General features: G+C 47.7%; 1 protein-coding gene across 1 annotated transcript in view; it reads right to left on the reverse strand.

Annotated features, from left to right (window-relative positions):
• Positions 1–17,684, reverse strand: part of LOC144146927 (glutathione hydrolase 1 proenzyme-like) — a 70,656-nt gene that overhangs the window by 14,486 nt on the left and 38,486 nt on the right. The window contains exons 7-9 of the mRNA XM_077678888.1: positions 11,018–11,086; positions 9,061–9,130; positions 7,584–7,771 (exon numbers count right to left, since the gene is read on the reverse strand). Coding sequence (XP_077535014.1) covers positions 7,584–7,771; positions 9,061–9,130; positions 11,018–11,086 — 327 coding nt within the window. The remainder of the gene's footprint in view (positions 1–7,583; positions 7,772–9,060; positions 9,131–11,017; positions 11,087–17,684) is intronic.

The raw sequence follows: 17,684 nt of genomic DNA on the forward strand, positions 1-17,684 counted from the left end.
GAGTTACGGTTACCGATGATCTCCCCCTCTCGAGCTTCGCCCCACTTATCATCATTCATTCCGTGGATATGGCGTGATTTTTTTTTAGTTTTTTTGTAGCATGAGCTGCACTGTACGAGGTTCAGCAGTTTCGCGTGGCTCCTGGAAAGCCGTGCTGCGCGAGCAGTAACGTCACACGGCGCACAAAACGTTGCTCGCTGCCCGGCGTCTCTCACACACCCCAGACGCCCAGCGTCTTCGCCGACCTCCGTTCCGCACGTGGCGGCCCGGTCCACTTGATGATCATGCGAGGGGTGGTCAGGTTTGGAATCGATGGGTCGTGCGTCACAGCAACAGCGACTTCCGCCTATGGAACCAGCTTAGCTCTTGGGCGATTGGTGACGCTGCGCCGGAGCCGCTTGATAAATATACATGTGTCACGTAATGCGTATACCGTGGGTGTGCCATTGAAGCAGCAGTAAGCATGATAATCAAGCTAATGCTAGACAACCAGGAAAGCTAAGAATAACCAGCAGAGCCTTAGCTCCCGCTACGTATATCCTGGCATAGCCGAGCTAAGCCCCTGCTAATATATTATTTTGCATGCCCTTCGGCTTGCTGCGTAAATGCGACTGCGTACGGCTTGTATTTTGGTTTCAAACGTCAAAAATTGACCTCGCGAGACGAAGAATTTGTGTAAAACCGCCTTGAATGCTTTGGGTCGTGCTCTTTGCGAACATGTCATGGGATGATCACGTAAGTAAGTTGGGTAGAACCACCACTTTCATTGGTCGTGGAATATACATTCTCCCCAATTCCGCGAAACGGATCCTATATATCTCTATTTTCTGTTCCAACTTAAATGATTGCCAGCCCCTACGGGGTACTGCAACGCATTGCTCTCCACTAAAAATTCCTGAGCACGAGGTCGCGGGTTCGATTCCCGCCCGCGGCGGCCGCTTTTCTGATGGAGGCGAAAAGCAAAAACGCCCGTGTGTACGAGATTTCGGCGCACGATAAAGATCCCCAGGTGGTCAAAATTAATCCGGAGCCCTCCACTACGGCGCGCCTCATCGCCTGCGTTGCGTTGGCGCGTTAAACCCCACAATCAATCAATCTCCACTAAAAATTCACTCAGAAAAACGAAAAAAATTCGTCTGTAATGCGAGTTATAGATTGCACGATGCAAACCATTGCTTATAAACGGCGTAATAAAAAAATCATGTCTAAGTATCGCTCGAGTGGTCGGAATAAAATAGAACACCAAGAAATATAAAGTATGGACGCAATCTGGCCCGGTTGCGACAAAAATGAACCGATTACCCTTAGAGAAATGAGGAACCCTAGGCGGTTCTCGTTTGGATACCGGACATTACACATTATTTAAACAATTATTGAGGAAGTTATTGTTGCTGAGAGGCCAGACAAACTGCTGATTACGCGGACGCGTCTACGCACTGGCCCCAGCCAGCGGCGCAGCAGTTGCCCGTTAGTTAAGGTAGTCGGCGCGCCCCACTGCCGGCACTGCATGCGGCCTCGTGCTCCTCTCGGGGCCAAACATGAGGGCACCCACAATACCGGCGTATTCGTTCATCGCCGCTTCACGCCCAGAACGTTCAATCTGACATTACTGTTTTCTTATTCAGACGTAATAAGAGGCGTTTAGGTGTTCTAGATGTTTTAAGTGCGGAGCACTTAAGGGGCTCGCCCTGTCGTCGTAGCTCGCTGTAACGGTCGGTGTCAAACGACTGCCGGAATCAGGCGGTGCTGTGAGATAACGGACCCATGGAGCCAGGCGTTCCGTCGTTAGACGTCCCGCAGAGGCTTCGAAAACCAAGAGGTTTATATAGTCGACACTACTCGAAACTGGTGAAAAGCTACCGCTTGTCATACATCTCGCGTTGTTCAGAGGAAAAGAAACTGCAGGTACCTCTGACGGAAAATATATGTAATTACCCGGCAGCGCCCGCATATCCATTTAGTTCGGAACGCTCGTTGGGGTGGCTTTTGCGACAGTAAGCGAAAAAAATTACGCCGTATTCCCATGGGGGGAACCCTGAGGAGGATGCGAAGGAGCAGTGGAGGTTGGTTGGTGTGTAAGTAGAGTTGAAGTAAGTAGTGTGAGTAGAGTTGGTGTGTGGTGTTAGAGTAAGCAGCTCGGCGTTTACGTTGTCGTTACCTCGCGTGCCTTCGTTGTATCAGTAGCCTCTTGACGCCGTTTTCGGCGCATCTCGGCTTCACGTACGCGGACGTCGGGATCCGCTGCTGCGGTTTCGCGACAGCGGCTCGGGCCCTCCTCTGCGCAGCCTTGTCTTCTTAAGCGGTGCTAACGTTGACATTAACGTTGGGGCTGATGCTGTTGGTTGTACTTGCGTCAGCACTCACGTTGACGGCGATGTTGGCACTGGCATTGACATCGGCACTCATCCTAGCAGCAGCGTAGCAGAACCGGTGAAGGCGGGGGTTGGAAGCAGACTGAACGGCGCGCAGCGCGTGTGCACACCTTTTAATTCCTTTTAAGATTCCGTGTTCCCCCCCTCACCCCAAGAATAAAGAAAAATAAAGTGGGGAACAATACCCGCTCCAGCAAGGCTATGGCAGGTTTAAAGCCAATATAAAATAAATGAATGGGGCTAAAAGCCAAACTTTCTCTTTTTTTAATGAAAGCCAATTTGCAGGGTTAAAAAAAAAAAGAAAAACTACTTTTCACGTTCCATATGCTCGGGCAGCAGGTACATAGAACGTGAGAAGAGAGTCGGCAATCAAGGATGTGAATGAAAGTAAACAAAGAAAACAGGTAGCAAAATGTCCTAATTGTGAAGTGCAGTTGAAAAATGTAGTAGCTAGCTGCGTGAAAAACAAAACCCGGAGAGGCAGCAGAGGAGAAAAAAAAATACAAATACATATGGTGTTTCACTTATAAAGTTCGCCACAAATGTCCGTCTAGAGGTAGCTGTTTTAAAATGAAAGTCCAGTTGGGGTATTCCCGTTCACGAGAATATCTAACTGTGACGCCCTGCTGAAACAGCGAACACATTATGCACAGTATCCAGAAAATACAAAACGAAGCACCGCCGAGGCACTGTAAAGGTAATAAATAGAAAGTCACTGGGTCCAGCGTAAACACTGCTGCCACTCACTGTCACATGGTACACGCGATAAAAAAAAACGATACCACGCTGAAGAAAGGCACGAATTGTCCCAGGGAACAGGACTCCAGAGAGAACACGTGTTTCCTGTCATGTGCACACAAAACACAACTTGAGGGAAAAAAAAAAACACACGCACTGGAGAGCCGCACAGATCACACGTGACATGTTGGGCCGCAGGAATGCCCAGGCTTGTGGATGGTACGTCGCCGATGAAGGACCATTGGAGACACACCGGCATCACACGTCGGGTAAGGAACGGGAAATGAAGTCGACGAGCTCGATTAGGATCTGGATGGCTTCAGAATTATCCAATAGATGCCGAAGGTTTGGCGGTTCAAGTGGTGGCCGCACGATGCGAAGCAGTCGTTGAATGTATGATGACGTTTTTTAACACTGCGTCAGATAGTGAGAGACGGAAGTGGCGGCCGCACCGCAAAAGCACAGGCAGTCCGGCGTAAGTTCGAGACGGAAGAAATAGTGAGGGAATCGGCCATGTCCAGTTATAAGGTGAGTAAGTTTTTTAGACGGCGGAAAAGAAGCAGGCAGATTGAGAACACTCGGAGTCCAGCGGAATAATTCTGTGTCACTGTTGTTCGATGACCACGCCTCCTGCCACAATAGGCGACCTGCTTTCAATAGCGACGAGCGGACAATATGTTTGGATATTTTCCCGCACACATCCTGTCCTCGCGTAGCAGCACTTCGCGCGACTGCGTCGGCGATTTCGTTTCCCCACACGTTAGAGTGCGCTGGCACATGGTACAAGGCCAAGGAGACCGAGTTCGAGAGCAAGAGAATGTCATGTTTCAATTGATGGATTGTGGAGGACTTATTGAAAGGATTGTTGAGTGCCAGAAGTACAGAAAGACTGTCAGAGTATATATTGACAGGAGAGGAAGGCCTATTGTCCAGGAGGAACTCGATGAGTTTTTGCAGGGCTATCACTTCAGCGTCAAAGGATGTAGTGGGAGAAACTAAACGGAACCTTCTTACGGCGTGCACGCGGTCAGGCCCGTTCAGAATGACAAAGGCTGCTCCAGCCGCAGTGTGTGTGTGGGAACCGTCTGTGAAAGCGTGGAGAGCGGAGAGATGAAGTCGCTGGTTCGCCTCCGCGCTCGTCAGGCGGCCACTTCGGACACGAAGACGTCGCGCAGGGTGAGTGGCGAGACCGATGGGAAGGTCTACGTCGGCAGGTCTGAAGGAAACCGAGTGGAATGTGATTGATTGTCGATGATGAAACAGTAAAAAGATGCGCACAGCGATGTCAAGGTGAATGTGTAACGGGAGCGCATTGGCGATAACCTCAAGGGCTGCTGTCCTCGTCGTGGTGTAAGCTCCCGTGATCGCGAACAATGATGACCTAAGCAATGAGTGAACTCGAGCTTTTAAACTATGGTGTTGATTTAAGTGCCACCAAGCGGGAGCGGCGTAGGAAATTGCAGGAAGGACGATCAGATGATGCAGTTGACGCAGATGAGAACGGTTGACGAGGGTGTGCATGCGTGCAAATCTAGTGAGTGAACCAGCCATTTTCTCAACAATTGATTTTAAATGGTTGGTGTGGGCCACAAAGGTCAAGTGGTTGTCAAATACAACTCCTAGCAGTTTCATTTCGGTGACTTGCTTGAGGGTTACACCAAGAAGTCTGATGGTACGCTTCCGTATCGCACCTCGGTCACCTCTTGAAACGAGGAGGCAAGAACATTTGGAAGGGTTTAGCCTTAGCTTCGCCTTCTCTGCCCAAGTAGTAATCTTGGAAAGCGTTTCATGGGCAGTGGCTTCTACTTGACGGCGCGTGCGCGCGTGAATGACGATAACCGTGTCATCTGCGTAGGCCTGTAAATACGTGTCTTCCGGCATGGGAATGCAGAGCATGTCAAAAATATAGGCATTCCACAAAAGCGGGCTAATGGGAGAACCTTGAGGAGACCCCTTTGTTGTGAAGTGGGTAATGTTTCCTGAGGACGCCTCGTAACGAACAGTGCGCCCTTCAAGGAAAGATTTTAGCAGCTCATAGATGTTTCTAGGGCAATTGTGTGTGCGAAAAAAGTACAAAAGTCGGGGGTGCCAAATAGTGTCAAATGCCCCAGCGAAATCAAGGGATATAACAAGAGACAGACCACCATGGTCTCGATGGTGTTGCAGACGGCTACGCAAATCAAACAAAGCGGTTGTTGTGTTGTGTCCCAAGGTAAAGCCATACTGATGTGGATGAAGGAGCCCTGAACGGTGTAGAAAATAGTAAAATCGTGAATTTAGCATTCGTTCTAGCAGCTTCCCAATCATCGACGTAATGCATATTGTCCTGTATGAAGAAGGCTCCGTTGGCGGACGTCCAGGTTTCAATAAAAATTTAACGTGGGCTTGCTTCCAGTGAGGAGGAAAATAGCCAAGAAGAAGGCAAGAGTTGAACACGTGAAGCAGGAACGAAGAGATGTGGTAAACAAGAAGATGAACCATGGGAGTGGTGATGTTATCAGGTCCCGGAGCAGAACCCAAATTCAGTTTTCTGGAGGCCAATCGCAACTCATCCAGAGTAAAAAGCTCGTCGTGGACTTCCGCGTGGTATCTGGTTGTGGCAATGACGACCCTCATTGCTTTGTGGGCCAGAGTGTCGTCTTCATGGCAATCAGAAGGGAAGTGAGTTTTCAGGAGGAGACCTGCCGACTCTAATGTGCTTGTTGTCGACGTATGATCCGGTAAGTGCAGAGGGGATAAAACAGAAGGTACTCGGTGCTTCCGAAACGCGGCTTTGAATGGTTGCCCGAACAAGCTCTTGCGGGACGCATCTGCACATGCCTGTCTTAGGGCCTTGTCCTTGGCGATCTGTATGTGCTCTCTGTAGGCGGCGAGACTCCTGTAATAAACAATACGATGATTTGCCCGCAAGAGTGGATCCCGGCACTTTTGGTGCCGCCTCCGCAATACTCGCACCGCCGATCTTTCCCTCGCCAGAGCGTCGCTCCACCACGCGTTTCCCCTGTGTTCCTTCAGGGGTCGTTCAAACTTATTTTTTAATCTGGCTAATTTGGAATAGAAAACGTCCAGAACTGTGTTGAGGGCGGACTTCGTACAGACATCTTGCGGGTTAAAATTTTGAATCCAATCATCCGCTGCCAATTCCTCAACCAAATATTGTAATGATGCCTTGGTAAGTCGTCTTTTCAAGGGCAGTGGAAACCGTTGCAGGCCGAATACTACGTACTTGTGATCTGATAAAGTTGGCGTGTCATGTACATTCCACAAACAATCACCTTCCCAAATGGGACCGGAAACAAGGGTAAGGTCGATCCAAGACTCCGAGTAGGCATTTTGTGCCTACTCGGGTGCACCGGTGTGCACACGGTGTGTACCAGGTTTATACCAGGTGTGCACACGGCGCGCAGCGCGTGTGCACACCTGGTTTATACGGCTATGCGGAGGAGAGGGAGGCGTGCTCGTCTCGTGGCGGCCCAGGAAGACACCGGCAACACTGTCGCTCCAGGAGCCACTGAAGGGTACGACACCACTGGGCGTTCAGGAAGCCGAGCATGCGCAGTGGGGGTGTGGACGGTGCAGCAACAACAAGAAGGGAGGGACATAGCCCCGACCATGAGATGCTACGCATCTGAAATTGGATGGCAATTACGATACTCCCTAATGGTATATTTGGGTGCAGCAGCAGTGGGCTGAGGCAGCTCTCACTCGTGGGTTTTCTCAGAGTTATCGATGATGAGCCTCTGCGTCGGAGGCGCGAAGTGCGTCTCAGGAGGGTACCGCAAACTGCGTCTAAGCGAGGGCGCATCATAAGTCACGCGCACGCCCCCCTCACGTTTTCGCCAAGCGTCGCGCCGTCGAGCGCCTCGTGCGAGCGCAGCATACCGCCCCCTCTCCACCCCCAGCGCATACTTCGGAGAGCGCTGGCTCGAGCCGCCACGTAAGAAAACTGCCGGTGCCTTTGAGGTAAAATATACGTAATTAACCGGAAGCACCCGCGTTGATGTAGTTAGGAACGCTCGTTGGGTTGGTTTTTACGATTGTAAGTGAAAAAAAAAAAAGTGGCCTTGCAAGAAAAAAATGGGGCGTTCCAAACTGCGCAGTAAATCAATGGAGGCGCCGGAGCATCCGGGAGGAAAAGCAAGCACAAAAAGAACAGAACTTCGGCTGACGCAGTTTCAGGCAGGGGGCGCACGAGCACTGCGAAGGCGGGAAATTTGAGTTGAATTGAACAAGCCTCCGTTGCATTCATCAAGAGAAGAGTGAGATACGGCGGCGAAGAGCGTGATGGGTGGTAGCCGTGAGCGGATAACGCCGCTACAGCCCATTATGGAAAATTACTGCTCTGCATTTCCGACAGCTTTCCCGTTCAGTGGAACGGCTTTAATATTCTTTCTTTAGTTTTTTCCCTCAAGTGGGCACAAGCACTGTGAGTTACACTACAGTTGCTCCGTTCGAGGGTTCGCTTTCACTCACATTCCGTTCAGCCCGGATGTCACGGACACCGCATCGCCGTTCGGTGCCACTATGGTCAGGTGGGCGCCGCCGAAATCTTCTTCGGGGGCGTACTTAATGCCATAGCTCGAACGCGTGGGCAGCGGCTTCTTGGGGTTCATAGCTTGGGTGATGAACCCGAGGATACCGGTAAGGAGGTCTTGCTGCTTCTGAAAGAATCATTTAACAAAACTTGTTGAGCCAGTTGGTCCATGCATACTGGAATGGATAACATGGGCGCTAAAGAGACGAAGACGAAGTAGACACAATGAAAAGGCGCCTGTATGTGTTCATTGTGTCTACTTTGTCTTCGTCTCTTTAGCGCAAACTTTATTCTTTACAGTGAAAGAGTCAGAATTCGCTCATTTACTGTTGCCAATATTCTCGGGTAAAAGACGAAACTTCGCGGCTGCTTCACTTTCTGGAACCGGCGCACATTTGTCCAGATCCTGTTCGAACTTCATAAGGCGTATCTTTTATCGTTCGCGATAGCCTAATGGCATTGACAAGAAATGCGCAACGACCAGGTTGGGTGCGCACCTCTTTGTCCGTACTAAGTAGTTGCGCATTCGCTTTCTTTAATGCAGTGAACCATTTCCTTGCTGTAAAGGAACAAAGTTGGACAAGCACACGTCTATAGTGGAAACCTAACCTACGACGTCACGACTACGGGTCTGATGCTTTACCTATTCCGCTATCTGGACGACTGTATTCTTCGATACTTTCTGTGGTGTTTTTTATTGCGGTAGTATGTCTTATGGCATAACGACTACATTAAAGGTACATGTGAACTCCCGTTTCGCAGAGAAATGCAAGGAGGTCAGGTGATCCACCAGGGTGGAGGCCTGTGCCTCGAAGGTGCCGCGTTCTGGCCTCTTCCAATGAAGCGCACGTATATACCAGGTGTTGTGTGTCAGCATTGTCAGCAGGATCCGTGCAGAAAGGGCAGTTCTGTGTTAACGGGGCATGGTAGCGTGGAGTCCAAGCCCGGGTCACAGCGGAATGTGGGGCTTCTGATAATATTAGTGAATCTTACGCGAGGGGCTGGTAGCCAGCACTGATACAATAAATAGAGGGGAACGAGACCTTCGTTTTAATCTCCGGCCCGGGGGTCGAGCGTCTACAGGTTGTTAAGGGCTTTCGAGTGACGGGAAACTTCTGAAGCTACCTTCGGCACAAACGCTGCCAGAATTGAGGCTCTCGCTATGCATGTAGCTTAACATGATTAGGAATAAAGCCATTCAGAAAGAAAGAGCTTGATATGTGAACCTGTTTGCCAATCACATCTTTAACTTTGGGCCATATTCCTCCCAGGCGGATGTTTATTTAATATGAGCTTAAGATTTTTTTTTCAAGCTTTTGTCGGTCGTTGTTATACGCGCGGCATAGCTTGGCGCAATTCGCTTGCGCACGAATGTGTCCGGACAACCAGTGGATATCAGGTTCTAGCTCCACTTACCTCTCGCACATCCTTGACGTCGCCGAGCTCGGGCCGCCGAGCCAAGGAGAACTTCAGCCTTTCCACGAAACTGCGAGAGAATCACCCGGTCGCAAGGCATTTTAGCGAGGCACGCTTACAACGCAGAGGGCGACTCAACGCACATGCCTTCCACAACAGAGCCTTGAGCCGTACCACGCTTAACGTAGAACGTTTCTCGCACGTGCACAAGCGGATACATTTCTGAAAGTTTCACGTCTGTGGACTGAGAAAATTTCGAGTGAAACATCCTGTTCGACGCTCCACCACCACCGTAATCAATACAGGGCGAGTTCAAGGCAACTTGCTTCAACTTGAAGCTTACAGCCGGGAGCAAGAGTCTGGATTCAATCTCTGCAACCTTTCCGTCTTTTTTTTTTTTCGGAATAAGTGCTCGCCGGATTGGCGGAGAAAACGAACTTTAAGCAGTGCAGGGAACCAGCAGTGCAAGGTCAAGAGGGCCCGCACTTTTGCGGTGGCTATGCGCTGCCCTTCGGCCGCTGCCTGCATGGACTCCAAACTCTTGGTCCCGACGGCCCATTACGACGGGGAGTTCACCGTTTTCTGCAAATACTAAGTAACGGCACTGCTCAGGCGCTCCCACGTTTGTGCTTAAACCGGTCTCTCGTGAACTAATGTTTGGCACTCTAATGAAGCCACAAGGATTTATAAATGTTACAGTTAAGCCTGGATGTAACGAATCTCAATGTAACGATTTCCTGGATTTGACGAAGTTTTTCAATTCCCCGTTTCCACCCTCACTGAAGCCGGTGTGTTTGCGACCTCTCTGTAACGAAGGAGTTGCGACGGTTCGCCTGGATGTAATGAATTCGCTACGCTGATGAGTCAAGGTTTTTTTGCCGTTTTTCCGGAAAATCGACTGGCGAAATGCACTAATTCAGCGAATGTCACCCGCACCGCAATCTCTCGTGCGTTTCCACGTGCGAGTGCGGTGTCGGTTAGGTGCTAGGCCTGCCTGTCGGCGTGTAGTCACGTGTGTCTCCTGATGTCTGTGGTATGGGTTCGCAAATGATCTATGCTGCCTGAATACGAAAAGATTTGTCCTTTCAAGACAAGCTCGCAATTCTAAATGCCGTCTCCGCCTGCAAGAAAAAAGGACGTCACCGCCCAGTACGGTGTCTCAGCCACTAGCATCCCTTCAACAATTTTCACTGCAGAAAAGAGAATAAAGTTCGCAAAGAGGCGCCCTTTCAGCATAAGTTTGGTTCTTGAAGCGCGTTGAGGCGCTGGAAAGTATCAACAAGCAACAGTGATACTTAGGGCCGTATTCTGAGTCCCTGCTCCACTACATTTGCTTCTTCCACTCGGCTGAGGAGAGGATTCCGCAATGCTAATGCATGGGCAAATCGATTTCAAGGATCCTCTCCAATGGAGGGTCGGGTAAAGGAAGGACTCAGAATACCAGGGTTAGTTACGTTTGCGAAATCGGGAGCCGTGTTGCAGCAGCAAGCGCAAATAACGCAGTTTTTCAGTGTTAAATATATCCTTGAACAATGGTGCGTTCAGCATCCCTGATGCCCAGCATTTTTGTTTTCGTTTCTGCTTCATTCCGGCGAGCTTTAACTCGAAACCTGGATGCAACGAGAACCTGGATGTTACGAAAAAATTAGAATTTTCGTCAACTTCGTTATATCCAGGTTTAAGTGTATAGGGCACTTTGCAGCCTAGGGTCTTTTCTTAAAAGAAACAGAACGCGCAGAAGTATTCGTAAGTATACGTTGCTCTTAATCTTTCTCCTACTTCTAGTGCAAATATGCCCTTCAACTGTTTCCTAGCTACGCCACCCAACAACATAGCAAACCCTGCGTCTGGTGCGTTTTAAACGGGATGATAGATACAATAGACCTACAAATTGCGATACTATATCCGGCATTAGGAACAAAGAATTGTGCCTGAACGGACACAACCAGTCACTTACTGATGCATCCTCGCCGAGCTCATGTCCGGCAGCTCCCTCCTCCTCCTTTTTTTCTTCAAGTTCTCTATCCTGCAAAAACATTAGAATCATAGTGTCGGTGCAGTCACATTATGTTGGAGATAACTTCTCCTTCGAATAACGGCCGCAATACCGAACTCAGCTGTGCGGACACGTTTCGGCTTTCAGTCAGGAACGGGGCCAGGAAGTCAGCAGTTTTCCTAAAGAGCTGAAGCTAGATAGTTTTGCTGGAATAAAGAACTGCCACTTGGTCTTTTTAAAATATCTCCCCGACAGGGCGCCGCGAGCGCTTTATGAATGTTTTGGTCACAATATTTTTTCAAGGCGAGTTTTCTATTTTGCTATCGCTAAAAATAAAGCATCCGTGTATTTTTAATTAAAAGAAAACTGCAAATATCATTTATGTATTGATGTCTTGCCTCAAATAACTAATGCTTTTTTTCTGAACAATGCTTACAAGTACGAACATGATCACACCGTTTAGTAGTTTACAAATTTGTAGGCTGCTAAACGTCTCGGTTATGAATTCTTTCACCTTTTGGCCAAACAGCTGAATCGAGGGACGGACGGACGGACAGACAGACAGACAGACAGACAGACAGACAGACAGACAGACAGACAGACAGACAGACAGACAGACAGACCAAAATGTTCGCGTTTAAGGGGGGCTTGATCACCTTGATCACAACCCTGTGGGACTTACGAATTCATGTCCCACGGGCTTCAAAAGCATTGCGTACCAATCAGAAAAGTTTTACAAACAGATATAAATATTCCTAGCATCCTAGTTAGCTTCTTTTTGATTTATTTTACTTCTTTATTGAAACAAAAAATAAAGAAGAAACATATTTTCGTCTATCTAGCTTTCATTAGACGGCGCTAGCTGTCTAGTAAGCCAGAGTTTTGTCTCTGTAAGGGTTAAGGCTTAAACGACCTGGTGCATGGTTACAAATAGGGGAACAGCGCAACACAGAGTAAACACAAGAAGAAGAAAGTGACAACCACGAGCGCTGACTTACAACGGATTTTTTTTTTCGGCTTGTCACATATAATTGGTAACAGTCAAAAATACAAGAAAAGCAGAAATAAGACGTAAGCTGGAGATAACCAAACCGGTCGTCACGCTTCACCGACGCCATGTGCCACAAACACCTGCTGAACTACTGAGGGGCAGAAAATACATCTCTTTCTGCGAGAGGGACGAGGAGGGTACGCTAACACATTTTGCTTTTCGGCGCTCTATTTCTGCGGCTTCAATTATTTCTGTAGTTATTCTATCTTTGTCTTTTGAAATGACCTGTGTTTTCTGAAAGATTGGGGCGCAGCCGTGGCAATCCCGACAGTGGACACCTAAGTGGCCACTAATTGCCTTATGTACGTTATAGTTATGTTTTTTTAGTCTTTCATTGAGGCATCGTCTAGTTTGGCCTACGTACGTTTTCCCACAGGACAGTGGAGCAGAATAGACGACGCCTTTACCGCACTCTACAAACCGGTTATCGTGCTTTACGGAGCAAGACTGCATTGTTCTTTTGGTTTTTTTACTCTCGAACACATGGATGAAAAGTTGTTGGGAGCAGAAAATACAACTGTTACGCTAGCTCTTTTGCCTATCTTTTTTCAAATTGTGGGCTATCTGGTGCATGTATGGAATAACAGTAAGCTTATCACCTTTGTTACCTTCTACAGCTGCTTGGCTGTCCCGTTCCTCTCTTTTTGATCTCTGCATTATTAATTCTGCGACCGATGCTAGCAGTTGCTTGGGGTACCCCGCTCTCAGAAGCCGATCAACCAGTTTACGAAAGGTTTCTTGTACCGAGTGAAAAGAAGACTTGTTAGGGGCATTTTTAAAACACATCGTTGTGACAGGCCTTTTCACGAGTTTAGAATGGGAAGAGTCAAAGGGTAGAAGCGGTTTACTGGCTCGTGGTTCGTACGCCCGGCAGATGTGATTGTGCGAAAAATGAAACTTAAGGTCTTAAAACTGGACAGTTCTGTCCACGGGAACTTCAAATAGAAGAACCAAAGGTTTAAAACATTGACGGGACTTTCAAAACTTGGGATGATAAGCTTTATATTCAGTCTAACGAAATCTGTATCGGATGCTGCATTGCACCAATTTTAATGTACCTCTTTTTAGCGCACCTAAAAAGAGGTACATTAACCAAGTAACCAAAATTTTCCGTTACGTCGACGACTTTTTATTAGTTTTTAACAAAGCGGGTCTTAATGCGTTAATGTTTCAGGTTTTAGGTCACTCCAGTCAATGTTTTAAACCTTTGGTTTTTACTTTTGAAATTCCCGTGGACAGAACTATCCGGTTTTTAGACCTTAAGCTTAATTTTTCGCACAATCACATCTGCTGGGCGTACGAACCACGAGCCAGTAAACCGCTTCTACCCTTTGACTCTTTCCATTCTAAACTCGTGAAAAGGTCTGTCACAACAATGTGTTTTAAAAATGCCCCTAACAAGTCTTCTTTTCACTCGGTACAAGAAACCTTTCGTAAACTGGTTGATCGGCTTCTGATAGCGGGGTACCCCAAGCAACTGCTAGCATGGGTCGCAGAATTAATAATGCAGAGATCAAAAAGAGAGGAACGGGACAGCCAAGCAGCTGTAGAAGGTAACAAAGGTGATAAACTTACTATTATTCCATACATGCACCAGATAGCCCACAATTTGAAAAAAGATAGGCAAAAGAGCTAGCGTAACAGTTGTATTTTCTGCTCCCAACAACTTTTCATCCATGTGTTCGAGAGTAAAAAAACCAAAAGAACAATGCAGTCTTGCTCCGTAAAGCACGATAACCGGTTTGTAGAGTGCGGTAAAGGCGTCGTCTATTCTGCTCCGCTGTCCTGTGGGAAAACGTACGTAGCCCAAACTAGACGATGCCTCAATGAAAGACTACAAAAACATAACTATAACGTACATAAGGCAATTAGTGGCCACTTAGGTGTCCACTGTCGGGATTGCCACGGCTGCGCCCCAATCTTTCAGAAAACACAGGTCATTTCAAAAGACAAAGATAGAATAACTACAGAAATAATTGAAGCCGCAGAAATAGAGCGCCGAAAAGAAAAATGTGTTAGCGTACGCTCCTCGTCCCTCTCGCAGAAAGAGATGTATTTCCTGCCCCTCAGTAGTTCAGCAGGTGTTTGTGGCACATGGCGTCGGTGAAGCGTGAAGACCGGTTTGGTTATCTCCAGCTTACGTCTTATTTCTGCTTTTCTTGTATTTTTGACTGTTACCAATTAAGCCGAAAAAAAAAATCCGTTGTAAGTCAGCGCTCGTGGTTGTCACTTTCTTCTTCTTGTGTTTCCTCTGTGTTGCGCTGTTCCCCTATTTGTATTTTATCTCTGTATTTCAGTACAGAACGGACATATTTCTAAAACAAGCAAACTAGGCTGTTGTGAACATACCTATGTATTTGTAAAGCTTTTTGTTTTAGGGGCGAAGCACTTTAGGACCTCGCTTTCTTCAGGGCTTGCCGTCCGTGTACACAGCGTTGCACATGCGCGAGTAGCATTGTATTGTATTGGATTGGATTGGATTGAAATGAATTGGAGTGGACTGGATTGAATTGGAATTGATGGGATTGGCATTGTATATGCTGTCACACGTGTTGTCACTCATTTACATGCGCGAGTGGGCAATGACACGCGTGATTTACGCTGAGAACGATCCCCGGTGCTTCGTTCCCTCGTCATGATTCACTTCGTGGAAATGCGTGCATGATTGTGCCCGATGGCTCGTAAAGGCCAACTGTACTCGAATTTCACTTCGTCCAAATTTACTTTGGATGTACATTTCCTACCACTAAACCAACTGAGATATGGCTGGTAGGCCCAGAAAATGCGTTGCTGATTAGCTAGAAACGTTTAAAATAGCTCCGTGGCAGGAAACGCTGCACCTGCCGGCGAGTCGTGCAAACAGCCATGAGTGCAAATGACACAGCGGCCGGCCCTGCGCTTTATCGTACGAACAGCCACGAGAACCGGTCGACCTCCGATCAACCAGCTTCTCCTAGGGCTACGGTGAGGGTGAAGCGTTGCGCGAAGGTTTGTTCTTGTCGGCGGGCGGCGTTCGACTGCTCTCTCGCCGGCTGGGCCGGCTGGAACTTCACGTCAGGCTGGCCGCAATAGCCGTGCTCTTCTCAATTTCGGTTAACCTCCGATTTTTGGTGGTCGTTTTCACCGCGGATACGCGTCGTTCAGCTGTCATATTTTGTATCTCAGAGTCGTTTTAGGCGGACTACTCGGAAATAACTTTTTCAAGAGGTTGAAATTTTGTGTGCAGTTAACCTTTAAGCCCGTTTTCATGAAGTAAAATTCCCATAGAAATGCTAACAGGTGAGTCCCCCTTAAGTAGTCCGAGAAAGACTATCGCCTTTTAAACGACGCCCCCTGATTTCCTTGCCACTGCGCAGAATATTCAAAATATGTGACCGTTGTTGCGTTCTTCTCTCTTGCGTTGGTGGGATATTTCATTTCTGCAACTGAAGGAAAGGAGGCCAACAACGGCGATGCGGTCACCGTGACGTCCCACTGGCGGACAGAAAAATCCCTGATCTTTCAAGAATATCGAGGAAAACAATAATTTCAGTTGTCTGTTGTGTGTAGAGCCGGCTACAAAATTTCATCGTCACCTAACCCAAGGACAGGATTTCTTCGACATGTTCTCTAAGCGCCACAGATGCTGCAAGAGATGTACGTGGTTTCCTCACTATACTTACTTAATCGTGTAAACGTGCTTTGAGTAACTTTCAGTTTTCACAGAACGAGTTTGTATGGTATGACTAACGAGTTATTTCCACGCGTGAACTGGCGCGTTGAGACGTCGTTGAAGCGAGCGAATCGAGAGTGGACACACAGGCAGGTAGAAAATAGTTAAACATGGAAATATGCAGAACTTGTCGAGTGAAACAGCGGAAGGATGTGACGTGCGCGGTTCCTTCGTTAGCAAGTGATGGTTTTTCGTTTTCTTTGATGATAACGTGCTTATCATGTAATTAAAGAAGGAACGCCCCTATTATTCTAAAACATGGTTCTTTTATGAGGAATTCGTGGAACGGCTAAGCTATGATGTTCACGCTCATGTTGTGGCTATAGAGCCATGCGGTTGCACTGCGTTAATGCAATGCTATTTTCTGTGTTTACTTCAGTTGACTTACGCAGTCCGCGATAACAAGACTGTTGAATGCCCATGTCGTTCTAGAACCGACTTTAAAAATATACGCCTTTTTTTATTCAATTTCTTTATGAAAATGCCTGCAAAATACCGTAATTACCCGATTCTAACGCGCCCCGATTTTACTGGCAAAAAAAAACAAACGAAAAAACTTGCACCTCTGATTGTAACGCGCACGGAACTTTGTGAGCAAGAGAAACGAATGCGAGAGAAACGGGCGATTTATTTCCCGAAGTAATCTCACTCATCTCACTCCTCGTCGCTCTCCGTTGACCACAACATCTCGTCCTCGGTGCCGTCAAGCGCGTTCGCGATGCCACACTTCTGAACGAACGTTCAACCATGGTCGCTGGGATTGTGGCCCACGCCTCGCACGCCCATCCCGCGAGCTTCTCCAGAGGCCCGCGCTTCAGCCGACCGCTCGTTTTGAACACGTGAGAGCCGCTGCTGCCGTTGCTTTATCAAGCGCGCAAGTGGAACGATTTGACGATTTATGTGAACGCCGATAGAAAAGCCTAGGCGCTAATGCTTCCTGCGTCCGAAAACTCGTTGCTAAAAGCTTTGGCGCCATCTTGAGATGGCGATGGGTAGGACGAAATTTCCGCTCTTTCGGCAGTTTCGGTTTCGTATCCGATTCTAACGCCCATGCGATTTTTTTACCTATTTTTCCGGAAAAAAAGTGCGCGTCAGAATCGGGTAAGTACGGTATTGGGTTCCGACCGTAAAATGATACCTTGAAAGCGAATATTTACAAAATTACACTCGAAGCATATACTTTGGGGTGAAAATGTAAGAAAATATTTTTTCGAAGAAGGTTTTAAACTGAAAGCAGTGTTTGGAGCCACATTATGTCAAACGAATGGCGCACACAGGAAAAAAAGGGCAAGTGCATTGTTCTGGTCCAATACGACAGGAAGTGAATTTCCACGGTCGGTACAGGACATCGGCCTCGATTTACAGTCATCCCCGCCTTCTGGAAAGCTGGCGATAACCGCACAAGAGAGGGTGCTTATGGAATGCCATCTTTTCAACAGCCGTCGCCAGGACAACAGCGGAAAGCAACAAATAGCCCGCTTTGTATTTATGCCATAGTGTTTCTTACTGTATACATTAGAGAGGAATCTGGCGCTAGCGTCTACGCGGATCATATCAAAGCCGTCTGTGTCGTCCTGGGCCGCCATTATACCATGCGCTCGCCTTAGTTTCGTCATTGGCTTGGGTTAAAGCGTTTTAGTCGCCATATATTCCAACACCGTGGCAAAAAAAAAGGCAAAGAATGGCGTCTTCGTATATACGTGAAAAATAAAACAGGCTGTTATAAGTTGAGGAAAAAGGAAGTAAAGCGTACTTTTGCCGGAACAGTTGTGTCTACTATTCTGTAGGCCAAACTGGTAGTTAATAACAATGTTAATATTTTGGGGAAACTAATTAGGGACTCTTATTTTATTATTTCTACCATT

This window comes from Haemaphysalis longicornis, unplaced genomic scaffold (assembly GCF_048455015.1).
Source record: "Haemaphysalis longicornis isolate Haplotype H1 unplaced genomic scaffold, Haemaphysalis longicornis Haplotype H1 scaffold_7, whole genome shotgun sequence".
NCBI lineage: Eukaryota > Metazoa > Arthropoda > Arachnida > Ixodida > Ixodidae > Haemaphysalis > Haemaphysalis longicornis.